The sequence below is a fragment of the Carettochelys insculpta genome, chromosome 9 (genome assembly GCF_033958435.1).
Source record: "Carettochelys insculpta isolate YL-2023 chromosome 9, ASM3395843v1, whole genome shotgun sequence".
NCBI lineage: Eukaryota > Metazoa > Chordata > Testudines > Carettochelyidae > Carettochelys > Carettochelys insculpta.
The window spans coordinates 12893696-12918492 of NC_134145.1; the positions used below are offsets into that span (position 1 = coordinate 12893696).

General features: G+C 46.3%; 1 protein-coding gene across 5 annotated transcripts in view; it reads left to right on the forward strand.

Moving 5' to 3' along the window:
* Window positions 1-24797, forward strand: part of ACOT11 (acyl-CoA thioesterase 11) — a 67009-nt gene that overhangs the window by 12222 nt on the left and 29990 nt on the right. Inside the window, exons 1-6 of one of the 5 annotated variants that reach the window (XM_075003016.1) lie at window positions 7321-7504; window positions 9978-10167; window positions 13124-13193; window positions 18365-18415; window positions 20319-20379; window positions 21419-21520. In XM_075003016.1, the coding sequence (XP_074859117.1) occupies window positions 7469-7504; window positions 9978-10167; window positions 13124-13193; window positions 18365-18415; window positions 20319-20379; window positions 21419-21520 (510 nt within the window). In that variant the 5' untranslated portion in view covers window positions 7321-7468. Of the gene's footprint in view, window positions 1-7320; window positions 7505-9977; window positions 10168-13123; window positions 13194-18364; window positions 18416-20318; window positions 20380-21418; window positions 21521-24797 lie in introns of those variants that run through there. The other 4 variants (XM_075003015.1, XM_075003012.1, XM_075003013.1 and 1 more) reach the window with 4 other exon arrangements.

The following is a 24797-nucleotide window of genomic DNA, read 5'->3' on the forward strand; positions in this document are numbered from 1 at the left end:
CCAGTAGGGCAGTTGATTTGCGGTGAGGACTCAGTGGGGTCTCTGTGAAAGCTGGAGCCATCTGCGTGCTGAATACGGCGAGCAGTTCTGGTTGCCCCATCTCAAAAAGCCTATTGGGATTGGAAAAGGTACAGAGAAGGGCAACGCACATGATTCAGGGTATGGAACAGCTTCCACATGAGAGATTAGAAGGACTGGGCCTGCTTGGCTTAGGAAGGAGGGAGGGAGAATGTGATTTGATTAAATCGTGACTGGCATGGAGACAGTGAGCAACGAAGTGGTGTTTACTCCTTCATGTAACACAAGAACCACGGGCCACCCAATGAAATTAGCAAGCAGCAGGTTTAAAGAAATAAAAGGAAGTACTTTCTTCACACGACTGCCAACCTGTGGAACTCCCTGCCAGGGGATGTAGTGATGGCCAAACATGAGGGTTTTTTTTTTGTTTTTTTTAATAATAATAAAAAAAAAAAAAAAAAAAAAAAAAATTTAGGAAGAATAGGCCCATCAGTGTCTGTTAGCCAGGGTGGTTTAGGATGCAACTTCATGCTCTGCGTGTCCCTAAACCTCCTGAGTTCCAGAAGCTGGGGCTGGATGGACCGCTTGATAATTGTCCTGTTCCTCTGACACCAGCCCCTGTGGGAAGAAAGAGCACTAAGCTAGATGGGCCATGGTCTGACCCAGTATGGCCATTCATAAGCCCACAGAAGGTGAAGCTGAGTGAAGTCTCGTTACCATTTAGCCTTACGCAGTGGCCAGTTGGAGTATCTTTCCTCGGGTGTGTCTTGGCTGAGCAGTCTGGAAGTGGGGCTGCTGGGTGATACAGCCAAGTGCCTGAAAAGGAGTGAAGGGGCCACATGTTACCTGAGCGAGGAGCTGAAACAGGGCCCTAAGTCCCACTGGGCCTGGGGCTCCAGTGTGACTTAAGTGCCTGTGACATGTTACCCACATTCTTCAGCCCTGTGGAGAGTCTGCTCAGGAATGAACAGAGCCTTAGGTTGTGTTAACTCTTGACTAGAGGTCCCCTTCGTTGTGGAATCCCCTGTAAATGGAAGCTCGGCACACCTGCCCCCAAGAGAGCTGTGGGGCCTGGGTACCAAACTCATTGTCTTTTGGGGGAAGCTGAAGGAAAGGCCCCTCCCCTTTCATTGGGGCACCCACCACCCACTGTTTATACCCTGCTTTTGTGCCAGGGCTCACGTTTGTGCCCTGGGAGTTGATGCTCCCACTTGGGAGGGTCTGGTCTTGGCACTGGTACCCTTGGTGTACAGTTAATGTCGGTGCTTTCCTCTCCTCCCCTTTCCCAGGGCTGAGCCCACTGCTTTGGCTGACCCAGAGTCCAGCGCACGGCAAGTTACCCAAGGCACGTTGTAAAATAATCATCATCCCTGCAAGCACGCAGCTGTGCAGGGACTCCTCGCCCAGTGTGTATGGTGAATATTAAATCCCCCAGCACGTGCTTGGGACTAGAACTCTGCCAGTACGTGGATGTCGGCAGCTCACTTTCATGGCTACAGGTGCCAATGTACCAGTTGTATTGGGAACCTGGCAAACTTGCAGATATTGGCAAATCATTTTTGTGGCTGTGGATACCAATTTTGTACCTGCTCAGGGCTCTACTTGGGGCTGCTGATTTGAACCAGTGCATGCTAGAAATTAAGGATGTTGGTGGTTGGGTGACAACGAAGCACCATCCGTTTATCTGGTTCTTCCCTCTGCTACGCACATGGGACTTTGCAGAGTGTGTCCCTACAGGGGCTTTAAACGTCTCTTGTGCTACTTCAGACTCTTAAAAATGATGCCTACTGAATGATCTCTTATCTGAGTGCACACTTTATTGAAAGTGTCTGCCTTTTCTGATCACCCCATCCATCACTCTCCCACTAGGTAGTCTAGGTCCCATCCAATGTTTCTTCTAATTTTGTCCATCCAGCTGCAGAATACGTTATGTGCATTGAGATCTGTACAGATGTGCACCCCCAGTAGAAACACCTGCTGCTGGCTATGGGCTCCCTGATAATCAGCTGGGCAGCATTTGAATCTCTCCTGGGTGACCACCCAAATCCACAGCTTACAGGGAACAGTGATCCATCCTCCAGCTGGATCTGTTAATTTTGGGACCAGCACTGATAGCAGCAGAGTGTCTTTTTAAATTGAAGCTGTGTTGTGTGTGTCTGTAAAAGACTAAAGCTTTTTAACCAATTCCTTGTAGGTGACTGGAGCAGTAAGAGGCTGTCCCTTAATTCCCTTCTGTCTGGCTAAATAAGTGTGAACCAGGACAATTTTATGTGACCTCTGAGGTGATGTCAAGTTTGTCTTCATTATGTTAAAATATATACTTTTTTTTTTAAAGCCCAGTCTCAAGTACTTAGACATTTTACTGCAATTCCTGATTCCTCCTTTCCTGGGGTGGGGAGGTAAGGGGGAAGTCAGCACCACGGCACCGGCATGGTCTTAATTATAGAGCCTGTCTAGTTAACTGCTTGTCATTTTTCTTGCTCTTATTGTTCAGATTGAATAGTCGTTTATTAGTGTCATTATCTTTCCCTTCCCGAAGGGCAAGTAAACAAAAGCCTATCTTCTGAAAACTGATCAAAACCTTGGTTAGAATTAATTTTCAGGCAGGGAAAGGTTCATTTTCTGCACATCTGCCTTCTGACTCCAGTTCGCGTGTGTGTGTGTTCTTTTTCTAAGCAGCATCTAAGAGTAGGTACATTGGAAGTGGCTTTACCACTCCTCATACTGCCTGGTTCATTTTGGTTTCTCCTTGCTCTTTTTAGAATTCCCCAGCAGGCTTGCATAGCAGGCCAGCCAAGGCTTTCAGATACTAGAAGTTTGGAAGTACCCCTTTAGAAGGGTATGGAGTATTTCGTTGTTGTTGTTCGTTTTTCCTCCATGGAAGGTTCTCTGAAAATCAGCCACTGGGTCTCAAGTTGGGCACCCAAAATTGTTAGTCTGCTTCTGAAAATGTTGACCTCAGCTTCCAAAACAAAAGTAGCTATTGTGGGACAGGCAGTTCAGACCCTTCCAATGAAGAAGATGCATAAAAGAAAATTTAAACCCAGGGTAGAAAGAAGCAATAAAACCTCTTCCCCCCCCCCCCCCCCTTGACCCCCCAAAAATCTGGAGTGGTGAACTTGTCACAGATGCATTTTAACCAGAGATATCACTTGGGACTCTTTGCAAGAGTGAAATGGCTTGAATTTGGAGTCACATATGTTATCAGATTTGCCCATCGCTTTGGTGTATGCTCATTTATTAGGGTTACTTTCCTGGCTGCGGGGCAGGAGGAGGGGAAATGAAGGCTGATAATTCTGTCAATGCAGTGCTTGTGTTACTTCTTGTATGGAGCGCTGCTTCTCCCTTCTGCCAGTTCCTTCCCAATGGAGCGATCCTGCAGGATCTAGGTTCCCAAGGGCTAAGTTCTTCCCACCCTAAAATCAGATGAACACTCACATACACTAAGGCCACATCTAGAGTAGCGAGATCTTTTGAACTAACTGGGGATCTTCTGAAACAGCCCATGGAGCATCAACACACAAAATGTCCTTTTGAAAGGAATTCGAAAAGTGCACTTCTTTCAGGGCCCTCCTCCTCTCCCGAATGAGGAACAGCGCCTTTTTCTGAAAGGTTCTGTCAGAAGCAAGTGTGTGTAGACTTTCTGTGGACCCTTCTCTCAAAAGAGCGGTCCTCATGGTGCTAACTTTTTCGATCCCTGGCCCGTTCTTTTGAAGGAGCGGGGGCTGTGTGCACGCACTCTTTCAAAAGAGCAGATCCTTCTTTTTGAGTTGCATTTCTGTGGGTGGGGACGCTCTTTAGAAAGAAGGTCTGTTTTTGGAAGACATCTTCCAGAAGAGCTTCTTTCAAAGGATCGCTGTAATCGGGATCAGTTAATCAGCATTCTCAAGCTGACCCCTTATCTATCCCTGGACTCGGGCTGGGTTGCACAGCAATGCCAAGTTGTGACCCTCATCTGTCCTTGGACTCAGTTGGCTGGGTTTAAACAGTACCTTTGGCAGCCACCCTCATGCTCTCGGGTTCAACATGTCCCCATTTTCGCGCCACCATCGTTCTGCTAGTAACCCACTGGATGAGCAAACCCCACAGGATATTTAGGCACTGGGGAGACCTTCAACTTAGGCACAAGGAGCATTGCTTCAGAGTGAATGGGGGAAGCAAAAAACAAGATTTTCAAAAGAGGGTGGGGAAGAGAATGAGGAGAGAGGTAATGGGCTTAACCATCACCAATACAAAAGTTTGAAAACTACTCCTCTAATCTGTCTGTGTCTACACTACAAAAATAACTTCGAAGTTGCGTATCTACACACAGCCTACTTTGAAGTTAAACTTCAAAGTGGGGCACTCCTCCATTCCCGGGACTGGAGTAAGGACTTTGAAGTTAACTGCGAAGTAAGGGAAAATGTGTGTAGACTCTCTGCTGGCTACTTCAAAGTTAACTTAGTTCCTAGTGTAGATGCATCCTCTGTGTCTAAATGTTGGGACCAAACCACCCTCTTGGGCCATTAGCAGGAAGTATTCCAGGGCTGGATCACACAACCCTCTGGAAATGTAATAGTCCTGACTTAGGAAATACTTTGTGGGTAAGCATGACATGGTGGGTACAATGCGGGAAGTACGAGGCAAATGTTATTTACATACAGGCAAAATGTGGCAGTCCAATAACGAGATGTCTCCTTGCAAACCATGTCACTTGATTGGTGCATTCTGCCTTCATTAGGGGAGGAAGTAGAGGGAAGAGCTCAGCTTTACCCCATTTGGGTGGTGGTCTCACGCTGCCATCCTGCTCCCTGGCTTTCCCTTTTACACTGTGTGCTGCTTCCTCACGTACCTTCTGCTGCACTTATGGAGAGAGGGTGCTGGAGTCAGGAAAGTCACATGAATTCCTTCAAGCCCTAGTCTGGCTAGTTCTGTGAAGGAAGAGACTTCTCATGTCCCACCCCTGCCCCCAGGCAGAAACACAGTGTCTGCTGTTGATCTCTCCTGCTGCCATTTTGCTGCAATTCACTTGCACCCAGGGTAGCATGTTCTAAATTTGAATCCCGTTGTTCTCGTGTCTGTCTGTCTCTTTTTTTGTGGCTTGCTTCTTGCAGGCTTACGGGTTAGCAACTTCATTCCCTAAATCAGGGTTTCCCGAACTTTATATAGTTGGAACTCAGGTTTTTTTCGATACCTATTTTTGCAGCCCAAATACATAAACACACATTTAAAAAAAAAAAAAAAAAAAAAAAAAGAGAGAAAAATTACTAAATTTTCACTGTTTATTATTTTTTCACAATAATAATAGTACACAATAATATAAACCTTGATATAAAATACTTAAGTGCCTAACTTATTGTTAGTACCTTAATTACACAGGAAAATATGAAATGTACCAAATGAATAGGATTGTGTGCAATAATTAGTATATTTTTTTTTTTAAGGACCAGTATCTTTTTTCCCCCAAGGACCGGTACTGGGACACAGACCACACTTTGGGAAAATGCTACCCTAAATGGAAAACGCCATCTGTGCAATATTGCACATCTTCTGTGCATACTCTATGGTGCAGCTCTTCTGGCATTCAGGGAAAGACTGGCTCAAGGTTTGCAGTAACTGTGAGGTGTACAAATCTAACAACCAGAGGATAAGTTTCAAATGGAGCTAACTTGATTTGTTAGGGCCCTGAAAGCAAAACGATCATTTGGACGATGTGGAAGAGAAGGGGATCTTGTGTATAGATCCCAGGCTTTTAGGAGAAGGGGTTGAAGGACAGATGTTAGATATATAGTTTTAGAATGGGGCACTCCTTTTGAAAATCTGTATGTTGCAAATGCTAATACTGGTTGAACCTCTAGTCTGGCACCCTCAGGGCCTGACCGGTGCTGAATGAGAGAATTTGCTGGACCACAGGAGGTCAATATTGTCTAGTAGCATTACCAACACTTCTGCTTACTGGGCTCTTAGAAGACATACGGGTTAAATGAGAGCTAAATAACAGCACAGAACACTGACAGCCAGGACTGGTGACTGAAAACAAATTTTATGGGACCAGGGAAACTTGGCCACACCTATGATAAGTGAACATCTGGCCAACTAAATTCATGTAGGACCTCAGATGTTGCTATATGAGACAGTGCTGGATCAGAGAGGTTCAATCTGTACAGGCAAGACAAACATTCCTGGGTATAACTTGCCCAAAGAATAACTTTCTCCATACAAGGCTAAGACTGTCTGTTCAAACCAAAACAAGAGAATTCTAAATAGCAAACTTTAAATCCATATAAATGTTCAAGTCTCCAAAGCACAGCGTGGATGACCAGGCTCCAGAATGAACCTCTTAGGCAGCAGTTCGTGGAAGCCCCCAGAAGTTTGTGGCTAGCATCCTTGGAGCTGGGTGCCTAACATTCGTATTCAACTTCGCCGTCAGAGCACTCAAACTCCAGAGCACTGAGTGTGGCACTGCAATAAGTGGCCCGACTGTCGTCTTCCAAAGGCTCTGAGCCCCCGACCCACGTTACACTGATGTCAACGTATGCGGCGCATACTCAGCATCTCTGAAAATTGGACCGCTTATTGCTCTACCTAATTTTAGGCATCTGAGTTTGAAAATCCTGACCTACATTCTGTTCAAAAGGCTCTAAAGTGTGGAACTCTCATGTGACCCGATGCTTCCTGCTTCGGAAGGGCCAGCAATAAAGCAAGACTAGCCTGGCTCATGGTGGTAGTTTTTGGAGGAACTTTTTGCTTCTGGTGCTGGCTGCATGCCAGGAGCACACAATGTCAAATGGGAATCGAGGACAGCAGTGAGGGATATGAACTGAGGGAGGGTGGAGGAACAGCAGCCTTGGAATCTGGCTTGAGCTTCCTTTCTGTCTCCAAAAGGCATAAAAATGCTTAATAAATATTAGGAACACCTGGGGCGCTCTTGTGTTTTCTGTTGCAATGCCATCCAACTTCCCCGTTCGCCATTCGAATAACCCTGCCACCCGCCAGGGCAGCTCGTAAGCCTTATCCTCTGCAGCACACCTCGGGCTGTAATTTAATCACCAGTATTCTTCACTCCTGGCATGGCCGTTAATGCCATGTGATAGTGGTGTACTTGGATGTCGGGAACAGAGGTGTTTGTCAAACAGGAGCAGTCCATTGGTCCTAGCTTTGTGTCATACTTCTGGATGTAGCCAGTAACAAATGCGTGCGTTCTCCTTAATATCTGGCCAGTCCAGTGCTAGATCAGTGTGAGGGTTAGTGTGGGAGGAGGAGATTCATTCTCATTGCCAATGGGGTGATGAGTTGATTTCCTATAGGTATAACAAAGAAACCAACAACAACCCAGTAATAAAAAGGCGACGGCACCGCAGAGGCACATAGTACTTACTTTCCATCAGAGGCTGTGAACAGTGATTGGCTGGCTTGTAATTTTAAGAAAGGCTGACTTCTAAAAATAGCCTTCTCCTGGCATGTTGCTAGCATGGGGATGCTGGGAAGTCAGAAAATGGACTATCAGGTTGGATTTTTCTTCTTTTTAAAAAAAAAAAAAAAATTGGCAAGAGTTAACAAAAGCTGAATTCCTCCTGGCATCCGGCACCTGTGAATTGCATAGGCTGCAGCCGTCCTGCAGTGCTCTGTGGCTAGTGCAGGAGCTGGAATCTCACTCGCTGGGTGTGGGTGCGATATTCTAATATAAATGTACTTGACACACATTGTAATCTCTAACCTGAGAATTGAACCGTTTCTGGAACGTCTTGTAACAGTAGCTATGGAAACAGAACTCTGTTAGAAATGCAGTAGAGGAAGATAAAGCTACTTAGTGGGAGTGTGCTGAAAGGAGAGGGGTGTTTCAGCAGAGGTTTAATCTTTGAAAACAAAACCATTTACATGTTGTCTCCAACCATCCGCAAAGGAAGGACTTTGTAACAAAAGAAATGCTGCCAGCTTGGGAAAAGAGGAAAGTTCAGAACAAAATCTAGGCACCTTGTCTGGTCAGTTACTCATCAGGGATCAAGTTCATCTTCATCTCTGATGTAACTTCACTGATATAAAAGGACTGTCTAGTCAGTTTCCAAGAGTTTTCCAAACCTGCCCCTCCTTTCTTAAAGCATTACCATTAGGGCTCCTAATGATTTTTAATTTGTTTGGTTTTTTGTTCCTCCCCGCGCGTGTCAGAGAAATTGGCTGGGTACTAATTGTTCAGCCACAAAACACGCAAATACATAGGCTTTTTCTCCTTCTCTCTCTCAAGTTATTTGGTTCGTGCCCCTTTATTTGGTCATGACTCAGGAACAAATTTGGCTTCAAGAGTCAGAAACCTTCACTTTGCATAAAGCCAAAGCAGCCAGACAAATGCAGAAGTAAAAGGTCCAGACCTATGGATGCTCTAGCTAGTAAAACACAGTTTTGAGAAGTAGATGAGTGTGTTGGTATTTTCTGCTTTCCTTATTAAAGATGGGACTTTATCATGTTACAAAGAGCCTGGGGCCCAAAGTGTAAGAGGAGTAAACTACTGCACGAGTTGATCTGACTGTAGACAGACATGGCATTCCAGGGTAGCTGAGGCCTGGAATGACCAGCCTTGCCAGGAGCTGGTGATCTGAAAACCATGCCCTCCTCTTCCTGATTTAAAAGCAGGGTGGTGGGAAATTTTCCATGTACACTTGTTTTTTAACAGAGAATTAGGCCTTTGACTAAAGGATGATGTTTTCGAGAGGGATCAGCTTTCTGTGGAGAATGTGTGTGTGTTTTGTTGCTCACCTGAAATATTCTTCTTACAAATGACACTGTGATGCCTTAGGGGAGCTGGAGTACTGGAGCTTTGTTCCTGTTCTCTTTCATAGGCTAATCTCTCGGGCTGGACCGAGAGCTTTTTGTCTTGGTGAGGGGAGGAAATGTGGCAGGAGCCCTGGCCCTGGTCTCCCCTGGGACGACAGCCACAAGGTGCCCCGTTGAATCAAAATATTTTGCTTTCCAGTGATGGGATCTTTCTGTGGGCGAGAAGGCAGCGTCTTCTTACCCACACTGCTTCCAGTTCCTGCCTGGTAACTAGGGGTGGGCCAGGACCGACCCCTGCACCCATCCCTGTTGCATCCCAAACACCGGGGCACTAGGGGGCCTGACTAGTTCACAGCCTGGCTTAGTCCCATCTCCAGCCGTGAGGATTCGTCATGTGGAGCTTGGCTGACCATCCTGCCTGCCCAGACTGCGAGCCCTTTGGGGCTGAGCACCAAGTGGCCCGTTTGTGCTCTACTGATGACAAAGGATGGTGCCCAAGGCAGACCTGAGCGCTGCCCACTCTGCTGTACTAGCTGGACAAGAGAAATGGGTTTTTTGACTAGTCGGGGAGGGGAGGCTGGTGTGCGAAGGTGCTGCTCCCGCACAGGAGGGCGTCCCATTACAGCCATGCTCAGTTCAGTGTCCCTGGGGGCTTGCCCCGTTGGTGCTGGTTCGATGCTCCCCACCTTTTCGTTCTAGCTCAAAGGGCAGCTCGCTTCATCCCAGAGGCTAATGGGAAAAGGAATCTTGTTGCGCTTTTTTTTTAAATTCGTACCGTCGTGTGCATTCCTACTGCAGCTCCCCCAGCTGCCTTGGATTAGGGGGTATTTCTTAGCCCCAGCCCATAGCCCTGAGCCTTAAGGGAACAAACACACACTCCTTCTTTTTTCTGTGGGATGTGGGAGAGAGTCCCTGTCCCCAAAGCACCTCGTCTAAGATGGTTTAATTTTTTCCCACCCCTGTGTGGAATAAATTTTATGTGCACCGAGGCAGGTGCAGATGGACACCATTGATCCAAACACATGGTGCCAGTTGTAGGTGAGTTATTTGCTAATCAGCTGGGCAGCTGCCCAAGCGCTCAGCTTACAGGGAACTCTCTCTGACCCCTTCCTGCCCCTCCACACACCTGCGCAGGGCTGTGGCCCTCTTCCTCCTCATTGGGCCCTTCCTCACTGCTGCAGGACTGAGTTCCGTGTGTGTTCTCCCTCCAGGACTCAGCATTGTCAGCGCCCAGCGGGGCCCCTGCCGATCCGGCACTGGCCATGGAGACTGGGCAGCGGTACCGCAATCCCACCGAGGTGCAGATGAGTCAGCTGGTGCTGCCAAGCCACACCAACCACCGTGGCGAGCTCAGCATCGGGCAGCTGCTGAAGTGGATTGACACCGCAGCCTGCCTCTCTGGTAAGCCTGTGCTGCGGAGCTGGGCTGCTGACTGGTCGCACAGGAGCAAACGGGGATGCCAACTTTCCAATTTCTGAAAACTGGGCACTACAGCAAGAGAGCCTGAATCCCCCTGTGGCCCCTCCCGCTCCCAGTCACACCCTTTCCTCCTTGCTCAGTCCCTCCCCTGCACCAGCTGGGCTCCCTCTGCTCCAAGGCGAGAAGGTGAGCCTGCCCACCCATGAGGTCCAGGTAGAGGGTGGCCACAGTGGAGCAGGTGCTGGTGTGAGTTAATGACCCAGCCCCTCCTCCCTTGGCCCCCCTACTCATGGGTAAGTGGACTTTTGGTGTCCAGTCAGTACGTATGAGCCCACACTGTTGAGGTTCTCCAATTGAAGACCTGCTTGAACTTCCTAATTGAAAACCAGGCACATGGCAAGTAGTTCAGGGATGCTGGTAAGGTGGCCCAGCCTGGCTCTAATCCAGACCACCTTTTGTGCACTGCCTGCCCGCCCTGGTTCTTTCACTCCCCTCCCTTCTCCATAGAACTCATCAGCCTTCCTGTTGGCCATGAAGTGGGCTGAAGTCCCCTCTCCTTTCTCTACCAAGCGGAGAGAACAAGCATGACCACAAATCAAGGGTTTAACCTTTATAATCACTCATCACCCATTTCTGTTCCCAGCTACCTCAGTACTGATCTGTTCAGTGCTTGAGCTGAACATCTGTGGGATGTCACCGAGGTGTCATCTCTCTGGCTTGTCTCCTGTTATTTCCCCTCCTCTAAACTCCCTCTCCTGGGTTCCTCTAGGATGCCACCGTAAAAGCTCAATCCACAGAGGTTGAGGCTGTCGTGGACAAGGTACCCTGAGGTGGGACAGCCTAAAATATAACAGAGCTAAAAGTGCAGCCTCTGCTACAGTTGCTTTGTCTGGCCGGTTATTAACCGGGACAACACAACCTGCAAAGAGAGTATGCAGGAACAGCATCGGTAAAAACTGGCTGGCTGATTTGCTCCTGGTATTAGAAGGGCCCAGTCCATTTTCCAGCTAATACAGGAGTGTACTGATCAAGCCGTTTGTAATAGCTCAAGCAGGAGTGCCAACCTCAGGGCAGGCTGCTGCTTTACCCATTAGGCATGGCTGCCCACATCCCAGTCGTATGGCAAAACAGCCAGGCATGTGCTTAAGCTCTACAGGAACCAGGAGACTTGCTCTCGAAGCTTAGCCCTCTCCTCTGCTGAAGTGTTTTGCCGAACTGGGGCCAAAGGGAGGGTGCTAAGCAAGATGGACTGATAATCTGGTCAGGTCCAGCTGTCCTGTCCCAGTAGAATAGGGTCATGGATAAGAGAGTGTTCAGACTGAGACGTACTGCTGAAGACTTCTCTATCTTAACATGACAAAGAAGCGGGGGACAGGCAGACTTCAAATGTAAAAGATGACAGAGCTAGTCCTTAAAAAAGGGGCATTCAAATTATTGGGGGATCAAATATGAAGGAGAGCTGGGGTACAATTCAGAACACAGCCTCCCTGAGGAAACCCTGGCAAACCACTCTGGGGAGACCTCCTGAGCACCAGAAGTGAGATCCCAGGGGGTGGGCATAGAAGAGGATCCTTCTTTTTAAGAAGAGGAGGGGTCGATTGGGAGAGTTCTCCAATATACTGTATCCATGGTCTTAACCCATAGTCCGAGCCCTCCTTCGTGGCCTGGGAGGCGGGTCTATGGAAGGCTCTCGTGAAGGGAGAAAAGATTGAAGAGCTCCCTTAGAAAATGTGCTACTGGCAGGGCCGAAATGATGGCCTGGCCTCCTTGCACGTATGGAGAGAATCAGTGTTGTTGCAATTGTCCTGTGGGCTGGCTGGTGGCAGTGTGCGGCGCCAGGTGGGGTCACAAGCAGTGCTTATGCAGGCTACGTCAGCACTCCTGTGGCAGTGCCATGTTTTCCAGCGTTACCTGTCCGCTCTGGGGTATTGCTGCAACTTTGCCTGCTGGCTTGCTTCCCTCTCCAGTGCAGTTGTAAAAACCAAATGGCCATTGGGGATTTTAAATACGATATCAGCAAGTGCTTGAGATGTGATGGTGTCCAGTCTGGGGGTTGCGCTTCCCAGAAATCTGTAAAGGGAGGCTGGGCTGGTGGCCAAGTGAGGCCTTGGGTGTTCCAGGCTCTGCCACAGGTTTTCCATGTGACTCTAGGCAAGTCACTTGATCTCTGTACTTCAGTTTCCCCTCTCTGAAAATGGGGACAACAGCAGTACCTGGCCTTTCAGGGGTGTTGGTTACCTGCAGTAAAGCCCATGAAGCTCTTTTACATGTTGCTTTTCATCGGCAGACCCCAAGAGGTGGTTATTAGTGTGTATAGAACCCAGGCCCTTGGAGAGCTCCTAGCCACTGGCGATAACGAGACTGTTTCCAGTGTATAGCTAGGAGGCCTTTAAAATATAAACTACCCACCAGTTGCTCATAAGCTAAATACGCATCCTAGCAACAGACAAGAATGTGGAGGGAGACGCAAGGACACGCTGATAAACTGGCTCACAGGTTTTAAAGTTCTATCTCTGTTTAGTACAATGTGCAGTGGGCTGAACTCTTACAATATATGTTTGACAAACTTAGTGGTGGGGGCGCGGGTAAGCTAAGAAAACTGCTCCATTGACACTGCTCCAGTCAGCATTCTGGGAGCGGTATTTCTGTGTGACTGGAAACATGAGACAGATCATCTGTATGCTGGCCGATAGTAAACTCATACAGCCTTTGATTAAGGGAAGTACCAATGAGCATCTTCTCCATTTTACCTGTGGTGACCCTGAACATAGAGGGACTCTTGTGTCCTACACACAGTGGACGATACGGCTCTGCAGAGACAAGGGTTAGCTTATATCTTTTCCAAGTCGGCAACTAGAGTTGCAACAACAGAAAAAGCCCAGTTATTGGGTGCACTGATTGTATGAAGGTAACTGATGCAGTTTGTTCTCCTTTTTAGCTGAGAGACATGCTGGCTGCCCCTGCGTCACGGCTTCTGTGGATGATATCTATTTTGAGCACACGATTAGGTAAATGCCTTGCTTTCCTCTCTTGAAAAGCATCTCTTCTTCTGCAAGCAGAAAATGTTGGAAGACTTGGAATCTCTGTACAATGTTAATTATCCTTTCTAGTCTGGAGAAATAAATCTACCTCCCTCCCACAACCCAATCCAGAGGAAGTGTAAGACGGAGTGGCTCCGAACAGAGTGTCTGTCTGAGCTGGACCCTGCAACACGGCTGCATGCTAAGGGCTAGAATCCCTCCTTTCCCCTGCCTCATGTTCCTTATCTAATAATAGTGATGTTTAGCTCATTTAGGAAGCTTGTTCTTGGTCGTCGTCCTTGTTTCTTCCCCATCATCGAGCTCCTCTTTTATTACTTCACGGCACTCCCTTTTGACTCTGGGTATATCCCCGCTGTTAGAAACCCCATCTGTAACCCTGGCAGTGAGTGTTGGAGCGCGCTCAACTGACTCGGGCTTGTGTTACAGAGCTAAAAATAGTGCTATAGCTGTTCTGGCCCTGGCTATGGGACTCCTCCCCTCACAGGGTTGACACTGATATTTATATCCTCTTAGCGTGATCCCAAATCACTTGACCCTGGCTTTGAGCCTTGCTGCCCCAGGGAAGGCTTTTTTGTTTGTGTTTTGTGGTATAAACATAGTGTTTACAGCCCAGAGGAAAAGGCCGTCTGTCTGTAAATACCTGCGTAGCATCTTTTCGTTCAAGGAGCTTCATTCCTTTTACTACCACTAATTAAACCCAACAACATCCCAGGAAGATTAGGTAAGGGGAGATAGGAATTGTTGCTTCATCTGTACCTGAAATCTAGCCAGCTCTGGGGTGAAACACAGAAGCTGTCTAATGGCATGTGGTAATGTAATGTTCTAATGTGCAGCCCGCAGTGAAGAAATACTTTTTTAATTCTAAAATCCTTGCTGCCTCCCTATGCTTTGTTGAACAAAATACTGTACTGCACCACATGTGGCCTTTGAGTCATAATCTGAACATCCTCACGTCGTCATATCTGAGATCTCTCACCACTCCTCCCTCCAGTTTAAAATTTGTAGTGAAATCACAGAGGGAATCCAAGATAATAGTCCATATACGTAAAAATCAAATTAATAAAGGGATATGTTAATTTGCGAGATGCTTTGAAAAAGAATGATGGGTTTTCTCGGAATCTCCCACTAATCTTTTGCTAATTGTATTTGTAGACTTTGATTTATTTGAGAGAGAGTGAAAAATGGCCAAGTGATGAAGTTTAAAATAAATTTCATTTTGAAGACCAATTTCTCTCCATTCTGTCTATGCTCCAAAGACTCAGAAGCCATAATTTAAAGTGCTACCTAACTTGGTTAGGAATTTATGGCCCTTGTTATGTTGACAGCTGATAAATAGAATGCCATGGGAATGTACAGTCTCACCGGTATGTCTTCAAGATTGCTCTGACTCTTCTTAAAAAAGTGAAAATAACTAAATCAAGTCTCTGGATTCAACTACTTACTCTTAAATGAACTTAAAAAAAAAAACCAAAATATTTCACTCTTGCAAAAGCCCACAGATATTTGTGACTCTTTCTTCTATATTTCCCATCTATGAAAAGGGAAATAAGGACAACCTGGAGAATTAAAGCCATGAGCTTGTCTTCTGTGCCAAGAAAGATAATGGAGCAAATAGTTAAGGAATCAGTTTGCAAACATATAGAAGATAGTCAGCATGGCTTGTCCAGAACAAATCGTATTAAACCAACCCTATAGTTTTCTTTGACAGGTAACAAGCCTTGTGGATATGAAGAAGCAGTAAATGTGATATAGCTAGACTTCAGTAAGGCTTTTGATACTGGTGCATGACCTTTTCGTTAATAAATTAGGGAAATACAACATAGATGGAGCTACTACAAGGAGGGTTTCTAGCGGGTTGGGTAGCCATACCCAGAGAACAGTTATCTATGGTTCACACTCCTGCAGTTAGGGCATAATGAGTGAGGTTCTGCAGGAATTGGTTTTGGGACTGCATCCGTTCAATATCTTCAACAATTTATTGACATAATGGTATAGAGAGCACACTTCTCAAGTTTGTGGGCAATACCAAGCTTGGAGGGGTTGCAACTGCTTTGGACGCTAGGCTTATAGTTCAAAGAGATCTGGACAAACTGGAGAAATGGTCTGAGGCAAATATTATGAAATTCAATAAAGACAAATGCAAAGTACTCCACTTAGAAAAGAACAATCCATTTCATACGTACAAACTGGGAAATGACTACCTAGGAAGAAATACTGCAAAAAGATATCTAGGGGTCACAGTAGACCACAAACTAAATTATGAATCAATAATGTGACACTGTTGGGGGCAGACAAAGCAAATGTCTTTTGATGATGTATTTACAGAAGTGTTGTAAGCAAGACGCAATGGCTGGGGCTACACTGCAATCTGCTTTTGGAAGTGAAATGCAAACGAGCAAGATCAAAAATGCAAATGAAATATGGATTTATACATCTTGCATCTTATTTGCATATTATCGCACAATTGCGCTTCCGAAAGAGGCTTTTCCAGAAGCAAAACAAACTGTGTAGATGGGGTTCCTTCAAAAGCAAACCCTGTTTTCGAAGAAACCCTGCTTCCTATTTTGTTTCTGGACAAGGTCCAGGGAAGAGCAACAAAATGATTAAAGGTCTGGAAAACATGAAATATGAGGGGAGATTGAAAGATTTGGAATCTGGAAAAGAGGACTAAGACATAACAGCTTTCAAGAACCTAAACAGGTGGTTGTTAGGAGGAGGGGAAAAATTATTCTCCTTAACCTCTGAGGATAGGACAAGAAGCAATAGACTTGAATTGCATCAAGGGAAGTTTAGGATGGACATTAGGAAAAACTTGCCAACGGCCAGGGTGGGTAAGCATTGGAATAAATTGTGGATGTTGTGGAATGTCCATCACTGGAGATTTCTAAGAGCAGGTTAGACACCTGTCAGATTGTCTAGCTCAGGGATGGGCATCAAGAGTGGTGGCTGCGCCACATGAGTGGCCCTCCTCCACCTCACTGGGCTGGGCCTCTTTCTCAACGGACCCTCACCCTTTACCTTCTCTCAGCGCTCAGTGCGTGCAAATCACTTGATTCACGTGCCATTCCTGCTCCCAGAGCTGGAATGCCATGAACAGCTGATTTGCAGCATTCCATCTCCGGGAGGAGTGGGGATGGGGTGCAAATCAGGTGATTTGGCAATGCTCCAGAAGTGCTTGGAGGGAGGAAAAGGAGCAAGGAAGTGCAGGACCAACCTATGCAAGAGGCACGTGGGGCACAGCCAGGGCTCCACAGGCCGTAGGAGGAGCTCAGGTAGGCTGCAGGTTGCCCACCACTGGTCCAGATGGCAGTTGGTCCTGCTGCGAGTACAGGAGATGGGACTTGATAACTTGTAGAAGTTCCTTCCAGTTCAGTGATTCTGTGGGTTCAGTCACTGCTGCTGCAGGAGTGTGAGGGTCACTGAGCCCACAGAGCACCTGAGTCGGTCAGAAAGTTCATTGAGTCAGTACTTTGGAAAGCTGTGCGCAGTCCCAGGTCCAGAGGTTTCATTGGGCCCTGTGTGGGCAATGGGCTCACCTGCAGGGATCTGCTAAGGGTCTCTGAGGTAGAACATGAAACTGAACCCAGCTGTCTGGCACCCTGGTCCAGGGTGTTGTGCACAAGGCTGTCCTTTCTCTGCATTGACCTCATTCAGGGATCTCAGCCAAAGTCTACAGAAGCCAATGGGAGGGGATCTTTTTATTAATTCCATTGGGCTTTGGATCAAATCAGTAGCTGGTTTCTGTGTTTCTTGTGTGTGGTGTGGTTTTCTTCTTGTTCTGCACACCCAGCAACAGGGAGGACAAGCACCTATAAAAATAAGGAAATCTGATGTGTAAATCCACAGGTACTGACATTGGGTACTTGCAGTCCCTGAAGCAACTCACTCAGGTTTTGAAAAGACCCCTTGGGGATTTCAAATTGGCAATGTCCCTTTAAGTGAGTGCTGGTAGGTGTGTTTACCAAGAGAGGGTTCCTCTGTGGGTTTATCTCAAAGAGCCAGGTGAGTTAGTTCCAGCCCTCACCCATAGCTTTTATTGCACTGGGCTGTATCGGGTGGTAAGGAGCAAGAAGTGAAGAAAGAGAGCTGCTTGGGTCTAAGGGGGCTGTTAGGTGAGTTCTAATGCCAGTGGCTTGTCCCTTAAGGCTTTGGCTTCCTGAATCCAGTTCTGTCCCTTTCAACGCAGTCTGCAGCAAAAATCAACATGAGTGAAATGAAATAAAAGCGAGTCCTAAAAACGCACAGTATTGGATAAACAGCGAGCACGCGGCTGGCCAGGCGCCACCCTGGGCACACTTTCTACTGTGCAAAGTGGGACTGTTCTGCTGTCGTGCGGCCTCCCACATCCCCTCCCTTTGTCTGCTCTAGTCTATTTCCTCCATGCATCTGACTGTGAATTTAAAGCCGGAGCTCTTTGCTCTCTGGTTACCCTCTCTATCTAACTCGTACCACACTGGGATCTTGCTCCCCCAAGCTTCCACTCAAGGGCTATATTTAGACTGTGGTTGCTATTTTGGGATACAGATGTATCCCAAAATAGCAACTCTGCAGCTACTCACTGTGCTTGAAATAATAGCGCTGTTTCAAGCATGGTATTCCGATTCCTCTACTCCTCGTTGAGAGCAGTGGAAGAAGCCTTGAAATAGGTGCTTATTTTGAACTTCGGTGCTGTTTGGATGGTGCCAAGTTTGAAATAAGGTATCTTGCAATAATTTATGTAATTTGCATTGCACAAATTACGCACGTTATTTCAAGTTAGGGATGCAGTCTAAACACAGCCAAGGTGACAGCAACAGAAATCATCCATGAATCCAACAAAATCAAAGGTTATTCCTAATCAGTGGCAACTGATGAGCAGGGATCCCGGAGGACACCAACCACATGCCTGCCCCAAGCCTGGACCCTTTCATTCTCTGCCCTGTCTGCTCCCTCTCCATCCTTGCTCCATTCCTGCCCGCAGCTTCCCGTGAGTGTGGGAGAGCATGAACATATGTGGGTGAGGCATGTGACCCCTTGTGCACGCCCATGCATTGTCCCTCTTCCTAATATGTGGTGAAATGAGATCTGTATAGGATGCACAATACCCAGAGATAGGTCAATGTCCTCTTTACCCAAACCCTACTTTTCTTTTGTATCAGACAGATTCAAATAATGCCTCCCTGGCAGCAGCATGGGAAGAACGATGTCTGGTATGAATGTTTCGCAATATGGAAAGTTAAAGCAGTAGATTAGCTGTAGCAGTTGGCCTAACCTAGTGGTAGTGTGATCTAGTAGCATTAACCTGATTGACAGCAGTGTTGCATACTTACTGGCTTCAATGAGCACTGAGGCCATTCTCTTAGCCGCTGCATATTTCTGTAATCAGAGAGATCTCTTATGCCAGCTCCAGATCCATCTGTACCGGACTCAAGCAGTGCTGGCGTTCTCAAGGAGGTGTGATTGATTGTGAAAGGTAACGTTAGCCGGCCACCCTCTGCTCTGGCTTCTGGAAAACATAACTAACGACGTGCAGCTTCTTCTTTTGGGCCAAGAGCTCATGTCTGTGAGCAGCTGGTTGCCGACAGGGTCTCAGCACAGCTCCAAGACCTCGGGTGTTCTGCACCTTGTAGGATTGGGCCCTTGGTGTGCACTATGTCAGATGTACAGTTTGAACCTCTCTAGTCCGGCAACCTCTCGTCTGGGAACGTCCCCTAGTCTGGCATGATTTTAGTCAGCCAGACAATCACTTTTCATTGATCTGGCCAAGTTTCCCATGGTCCCATAAATTTTGTTTACAGCCACCAGTCCTGGCTCTCAGTGTTCAGTGCTGTTATTTAGCTGTAATTTACCCCAAATCTCTTCTAAGAGCCCAGTAAGCACAGGAGGTGTTGGTAATGCTGCTAGATAACATTGACTTCCTGTGATCTGGCCAACTTTCTCGTCAGGTCCTGAGAGTGCCAGAAGAGAGAGGTTCAACCTGTAGATGACTTTTTTTCTCATGAAGGCAGCATATAGTATGGCATAAATCATGCCCAGCTGGAATGGAATTTCAGTGAAACTTCACATTAAATCCACTTTCATGTTCTCAAGTTTATTGCACTGATCACAAGGAGGAATCATTGTGACATCTGTCAGTTTTTTGCAGATTGTTTTCCTTTATATGAGCCAACTCACATAGCAACACTGAATTACAGAGGAGTGCCCTGACTGTTTTCCAGTCGTGTCTACAATGGGCTGCTTCTCGCATGTTACATCTAAGTTGATTAAAACAGAATGGATTAGAAGGGAGGAAAATATTTATCTACTTTTGCATCTTGTTTGGTCAGTTCCCTTGTTTTCCCTATAGACTCAGTCCATCAGTTTTTGGGTCTGTCACTTAGAAGGCAGAAATATTTTGAAAAACCAGAAGATGGGATTGTAAATTCCCCCAAATTAGTCAAGATTCTTTGGGGCTGGCTCAGGATTGCAAATTTCTTTGAATCCAGCTTTTAAAAATGGACTGGTTTTCAAATTGACAGTGCCTTTTAATAGGCTGGTTGCTCAAGAAGCATGTATAGAAATAGGTTGTTCCAAGTGTTAACTATAGTTAACTGTTTAATTGTGGGTGTTTGCACAGGTAAGCCTCTGTAAAATACTTAACTGTCTTGCATTTAGGCGAGAGAGATGCTAAATTTGTGTGTTCAGACTTAATTTTTACATTTCCTGACTTTTCAGGGCTTACCTGTGCTGGCTTGCAGTAGCATTAATATAGTTTTCTCATTTAATTTTTAGTTTTTAGGAAATGGAAGGAGTTTTTTCAGTTTTATAACCCATTTAGTTTGCTAGACCAGCTAGCTGGACTTGCTGTATCACAAATCAATAAGTGCAATTTTCTGAGCAGGTGTCCGTGTGATGTCTTCAGGTTGGAAAGGTGTGTGCATGTCTTTATGCTAGTTGAAGGCCGATCTGATGACGGCTTTAAGCAGTGTTTGCTGCCCCTTCTAATTGCCCTGTGAAAGGTGCTTATCTGCAATAGCTCTGTGTTGGTTTCCAGCCTGTGTTTTATGTCCCCAAGCAAGGATTACTGCCATCTTCCACTGACATTACATTGTGTTTTTGTTTTTTGTTTTCCAGTGTTGGGCAAGTTGTTAACATCAAAGCCAAAGTAAACCGGGCCTTTAACTCTAGCATGGAGGTTGGTATGTTTTTAATCTAGCTTGTGGGACTTCTTATTCTTCAGCCTCACAGTGATCTTGCCTGTTTAATGCCACTATATACCTAGTTATAAGAGTTTCTTCCTTTTCCTTAACTCTCTGCAGCTATGTTTACACTGTGCCCTTCCCTCAAAATAAGAGACAATTTGCTTATGAAAATTGCGTATCCTATTTCGAGTCAGTTTCTCAATGGACCATTTTGAGATATGGGGCAGCCTACATAGTGCCAAATTTCAAAATACTGGGCTATTTTGAGGCCTCTTTCCCTCTCCCTGCAATGAGGCGTAGAGGGATGCCAAAATAGAATGCCCGGTATTTTGAAAAAATATTTCAAAATACCCAGCACATTTCCTAGACGTGGAGTTACTATTCAGGATTCTTCTGTATCCTGAAGTAGCTCTGCAGTGCAAACATAGCCTGATTGTTTTAATTCACTGATGACCCCTCGAGAGTGATTCTGTTCTGCTGTCCAAACACCTGACCCCTAGTCTTTGGTGTGTGTTGGGCCTCCTATGTTCAGGAGAACAGTCTGATCTGGGCCATTCTGTTCTCATAATGTTGACCAGGGAACTAGCCTGGTGATCTGTTCTCTAAAAAACAGTGTAACTTGCTATGCCATTGTTACACTGTTCTTATTAAAGGGACTCAAAACGATCAGTTGCTGACCCAAGCCCCAGCACTGGGATAGTGTGTGGAGCTTGCATACAAATACAACCTCCTCTTCTCCCAGATAACCTTTCATTGGGTGCCTGTCCTCAAGACTTTCTTATGTGGTGCTAGTCAGGTTGTGCAGACCTCCCCCAACAGAAATAGGAGCGACTTGGAATTGTAGAAAACCAGAACTGAAGGGGACCTCGGGAGGTCATTGGGTCCAGTCCTCTGCCCTCACACCCTGTCCGGACTCTCCCTGATCTGAAATATTTCCAGTGATGGAGATTCTACAGCCTCCCGAGGCAATTTGTTCTGCATGAGTCCTTTATTGCGTTCCATTCAATGCCTTTGTTGTAATCTCTCCTCCAGGTTGGCATACAGGTCAGCCACGAAGATCTGAGCACTGGGAAGCAGTGGAATGTTTGTAAGGCCTACGCTACTTTTGTTGCACAAGGCAAAGCAACTAGCAAGGTAGGAACAGGTCCTACAAAAAGCCAGCTGGTGTAACTTCTACCTCTCGGTTCTTGATATTGACAAAAACCTGCTTCTGGGCTCTGATCCAGTATGTGTTGGAAGCTGTTTGGTGCATCAAAGGGCACTGGATTAGGCCCATAAAATCAGTTAATAAAAAACCAAGTGAAGATTATTTTTGATGTGCCCCCAGTGATGTCTGCTGGAACTCTGACGTCTGACACAATGCAATCTTTGGCTGCATCTTTATAGCATTTGTCACACTACTTGGGCATGTGTGAAGACAGTGAGCCATTTTATATTGATTGTGTTTTTATACAAATGGGGCCCCTGATCTAACTGGCCTCAAAATGCTGCCATGGTGTCAGTGCAAAACGACAACTTCATCTGCATTGCAGGGTTTGTTGAACATCTCTACAAACGGTTGTTTTTGTTTAGCTCGGTCCCTTCATAGAAGGGACAAGGTTTCTCAAAGGGTTTGTGGGTAGGTTTATAGAGGTTCATTCATAGTCACTTACTGAATTTTTTTTTTTTTTTTTAAAGCTGAGCATCTTTTGTGGTGATCAATTGTGGTGTCACTCCTGTATGAGACCTAAAACTTAATTCCTGAGAGTTTGTGGCGATGAAAATCTCACAGTGTGCTGAAGCTAGTCCAGAGTCCTAGCCAAGTTCCAGTTTGGGTCATTGCTTTTTACCTAAAACCTCTTCTGTAGCTTCGTTTGAGTACACTAGCCCTCACCTCACATCTTACACCACTGTGTAATATTGAAGTATGATGCTAAGTTGTTGTGTGGGTTTTTTTTTTTTTACATAAATGCTGGCTGGATTGATTTAAATCACCAACAGTAATCCATGATTTTAAACGTCAAGCAGAAACCATTAACTTTATCTATTAATTCTTGAAATAATGTTTTGCAGTTGTACTTTGTAGTCCTTTCCCTATAGATAGGCTGATTCTTCATGGCAGGTAGCAACTGAAACATGGTGGAATAAAGGGACATCAAAGTAGTGCAGGCACTTCGAAGTGCCCGCGGCTACATGCATGCCAGCACTTTGAAGTTGGACACTTTGAAGTTGCTGCGGGAGAAAATTAGCCTGATGAAGGGCTGCGTATTCACCACAGCCCTTCATTAGTAATCTCCTATCACCCTGATTACCATCCCGCCTTTTGAAGGTGCGGGCAAGTGTAGACCCAGCCTATGAGTTTCAACTAGATATAGGCTTGACTGTAAGTTTGGTGCTTCTTTTTACTAACCAGGAGGATCCGTATACATTTACTTAAACAATGAGATTGAATGTATTTATATGTTAAGCTGATTTTTTTTTTAAGTGTTTATGTAAAAGAAAAAAGATGGGTGTTTATCTTTTTATTTACATAGATTCATATTACTTGCAATTATACGTGAAGTGTTGGATGGAAACGCAATTTCAGTTAGTAGATTCATAGGGTTGGAAAAGATCTCAGGAGGTGAAGTCCAATTTCCTGCTGAAAGCAGGATCAGTCCCAACCAAATCATCCCAGCTATGGTTTGTCAGGCTGAGACTTAAACACCTCTGGGGAAGAAGATTCTACCACCTCCTGAGGTAATCTCTTTCAGAGCTTCACTGCTCTCCTAAGCCGTGTCTACACGTGCACGCTACTTCGAAATAGCGCCCGTCACGGCTACACGTGTCGGGCGTTATTTCGAAGTTAACTTCGACGTTAGGCGGCGAGACGTCGAAGTCGCTATCCTCATCAGGAGATGGGGATAACGCCCTACTTCGACGTTGAACGTCGAAGTAGGGACCGTGTAGTCATTGCGCGTCCCGCAACTTCGAAATAGCAGGGTCCACCATGGCAGCCATCAGCTGAGGGGTTGAGAGACGCTCTCTCTCCAGCCCCTGCGGGGCTCTATGGTCACCGTGGGCAGCAGCCCTTAGCCCAGGGCTTCTGGCTGCTGCTGCGGCAGCTGGGGATCCATGCTGCAGGCACAGGGTCTGCAACCAGTTGTCGGCTCTGTGTGTCTTGTGGTGTTTAGTGCCACTGTGTCTGGGAGGGGCCCTTTAAGGGAGCGGCTTGCTGTTGAGTCCACCCTGTGACCCTGTCTGCAGCTGTGCCTGGCACCCTTATTTCGATGTGTGCAACTTTGGCGTGTAGACGTTCCCTCGCAGCGCCTATTTCGATGTGGTGCTGCGCAACGTCGAAGTTGAACATCAACATTGCCAGCCCTGGAGGACGTGTAGATGTTACTCATTGAAATAGCCTATTTCGATGTTGCTACATCGATGTAGGCTTCACGTGTAGACGTAGCCCTAGTGAAATAGTTTTTCCTAGTATCCATCCTAGACTTCATTGCTCCTTGTTCTCTCATCTGACAGTATTGAGAACAGCCTCTCTCCATCCTCTTTGGAACCTTCCTTCAGGTAGTTGAAGGCTGCTATCAATCCCACCTCACCGTTCGCTTCTGTAGACTGACTGAGCCCAAATCCCTCATCTGACCCTCCTATGTTATGTGTTCCAACCCCATCATTTTTGTCACCCTTCACTGAACTCCCTCCAGTACGTCCACATCCTTTCTAAAATGGGGGCCCAGAATTGGACACACTACTCCAGATGTGACCTCACCTGTGCCAAATAAAGAGGAATAATCACTTCTATGTATCTGCTGGCACTATTCCTACTGATATGCCCCAATATACCATTAGCCTCCTTGGCTACAAGGGCACACTGTTGGCTCATATCCAGATTCTCATCCATTGTAATCCCCAGGTCCTTTTCTGCAGAACTGCTGCTTAGCCAGTCGGTTCCTAGCCTGTAACAGTGCTTGGGATTCCTCCATCCTAAATGCAGAACTCCGCACTTGTTCTTACTGAATCTCATCAGATTTCTTTTGACCCAATTCTCCAATTTGTCTAGGTCTCGCTGGCATGCATGTAGCCGCGGGCACTTCGAAGTGCCTGCACTACTTCGATGTCCCTTTATTCCACCATGTTTCAGTTGCTACCTGCCATGAAGAGGTTAGGTGAAGCCTAACCTCGAGCGTATCAACTTTTTCCCTTAGTTTAGTGCCGTCCACATATGTGTAGAGGTACAATCCACCCCCTCATCCAGGTCATTAATAAAGATGTTGGACAAAACCAGCTCCAGAACCAACTCTTGGGGTGCCCTGATTGATACCACCCAGCAACTAGACATTGAGCCATTGATCACTTCCTGTTGAGCGCGATGATCCAACCAGCTTTCTATCCACTTTACGGTCCGTGTTTCCAGTCCATGCTGCTTTAATCCAATCCATAC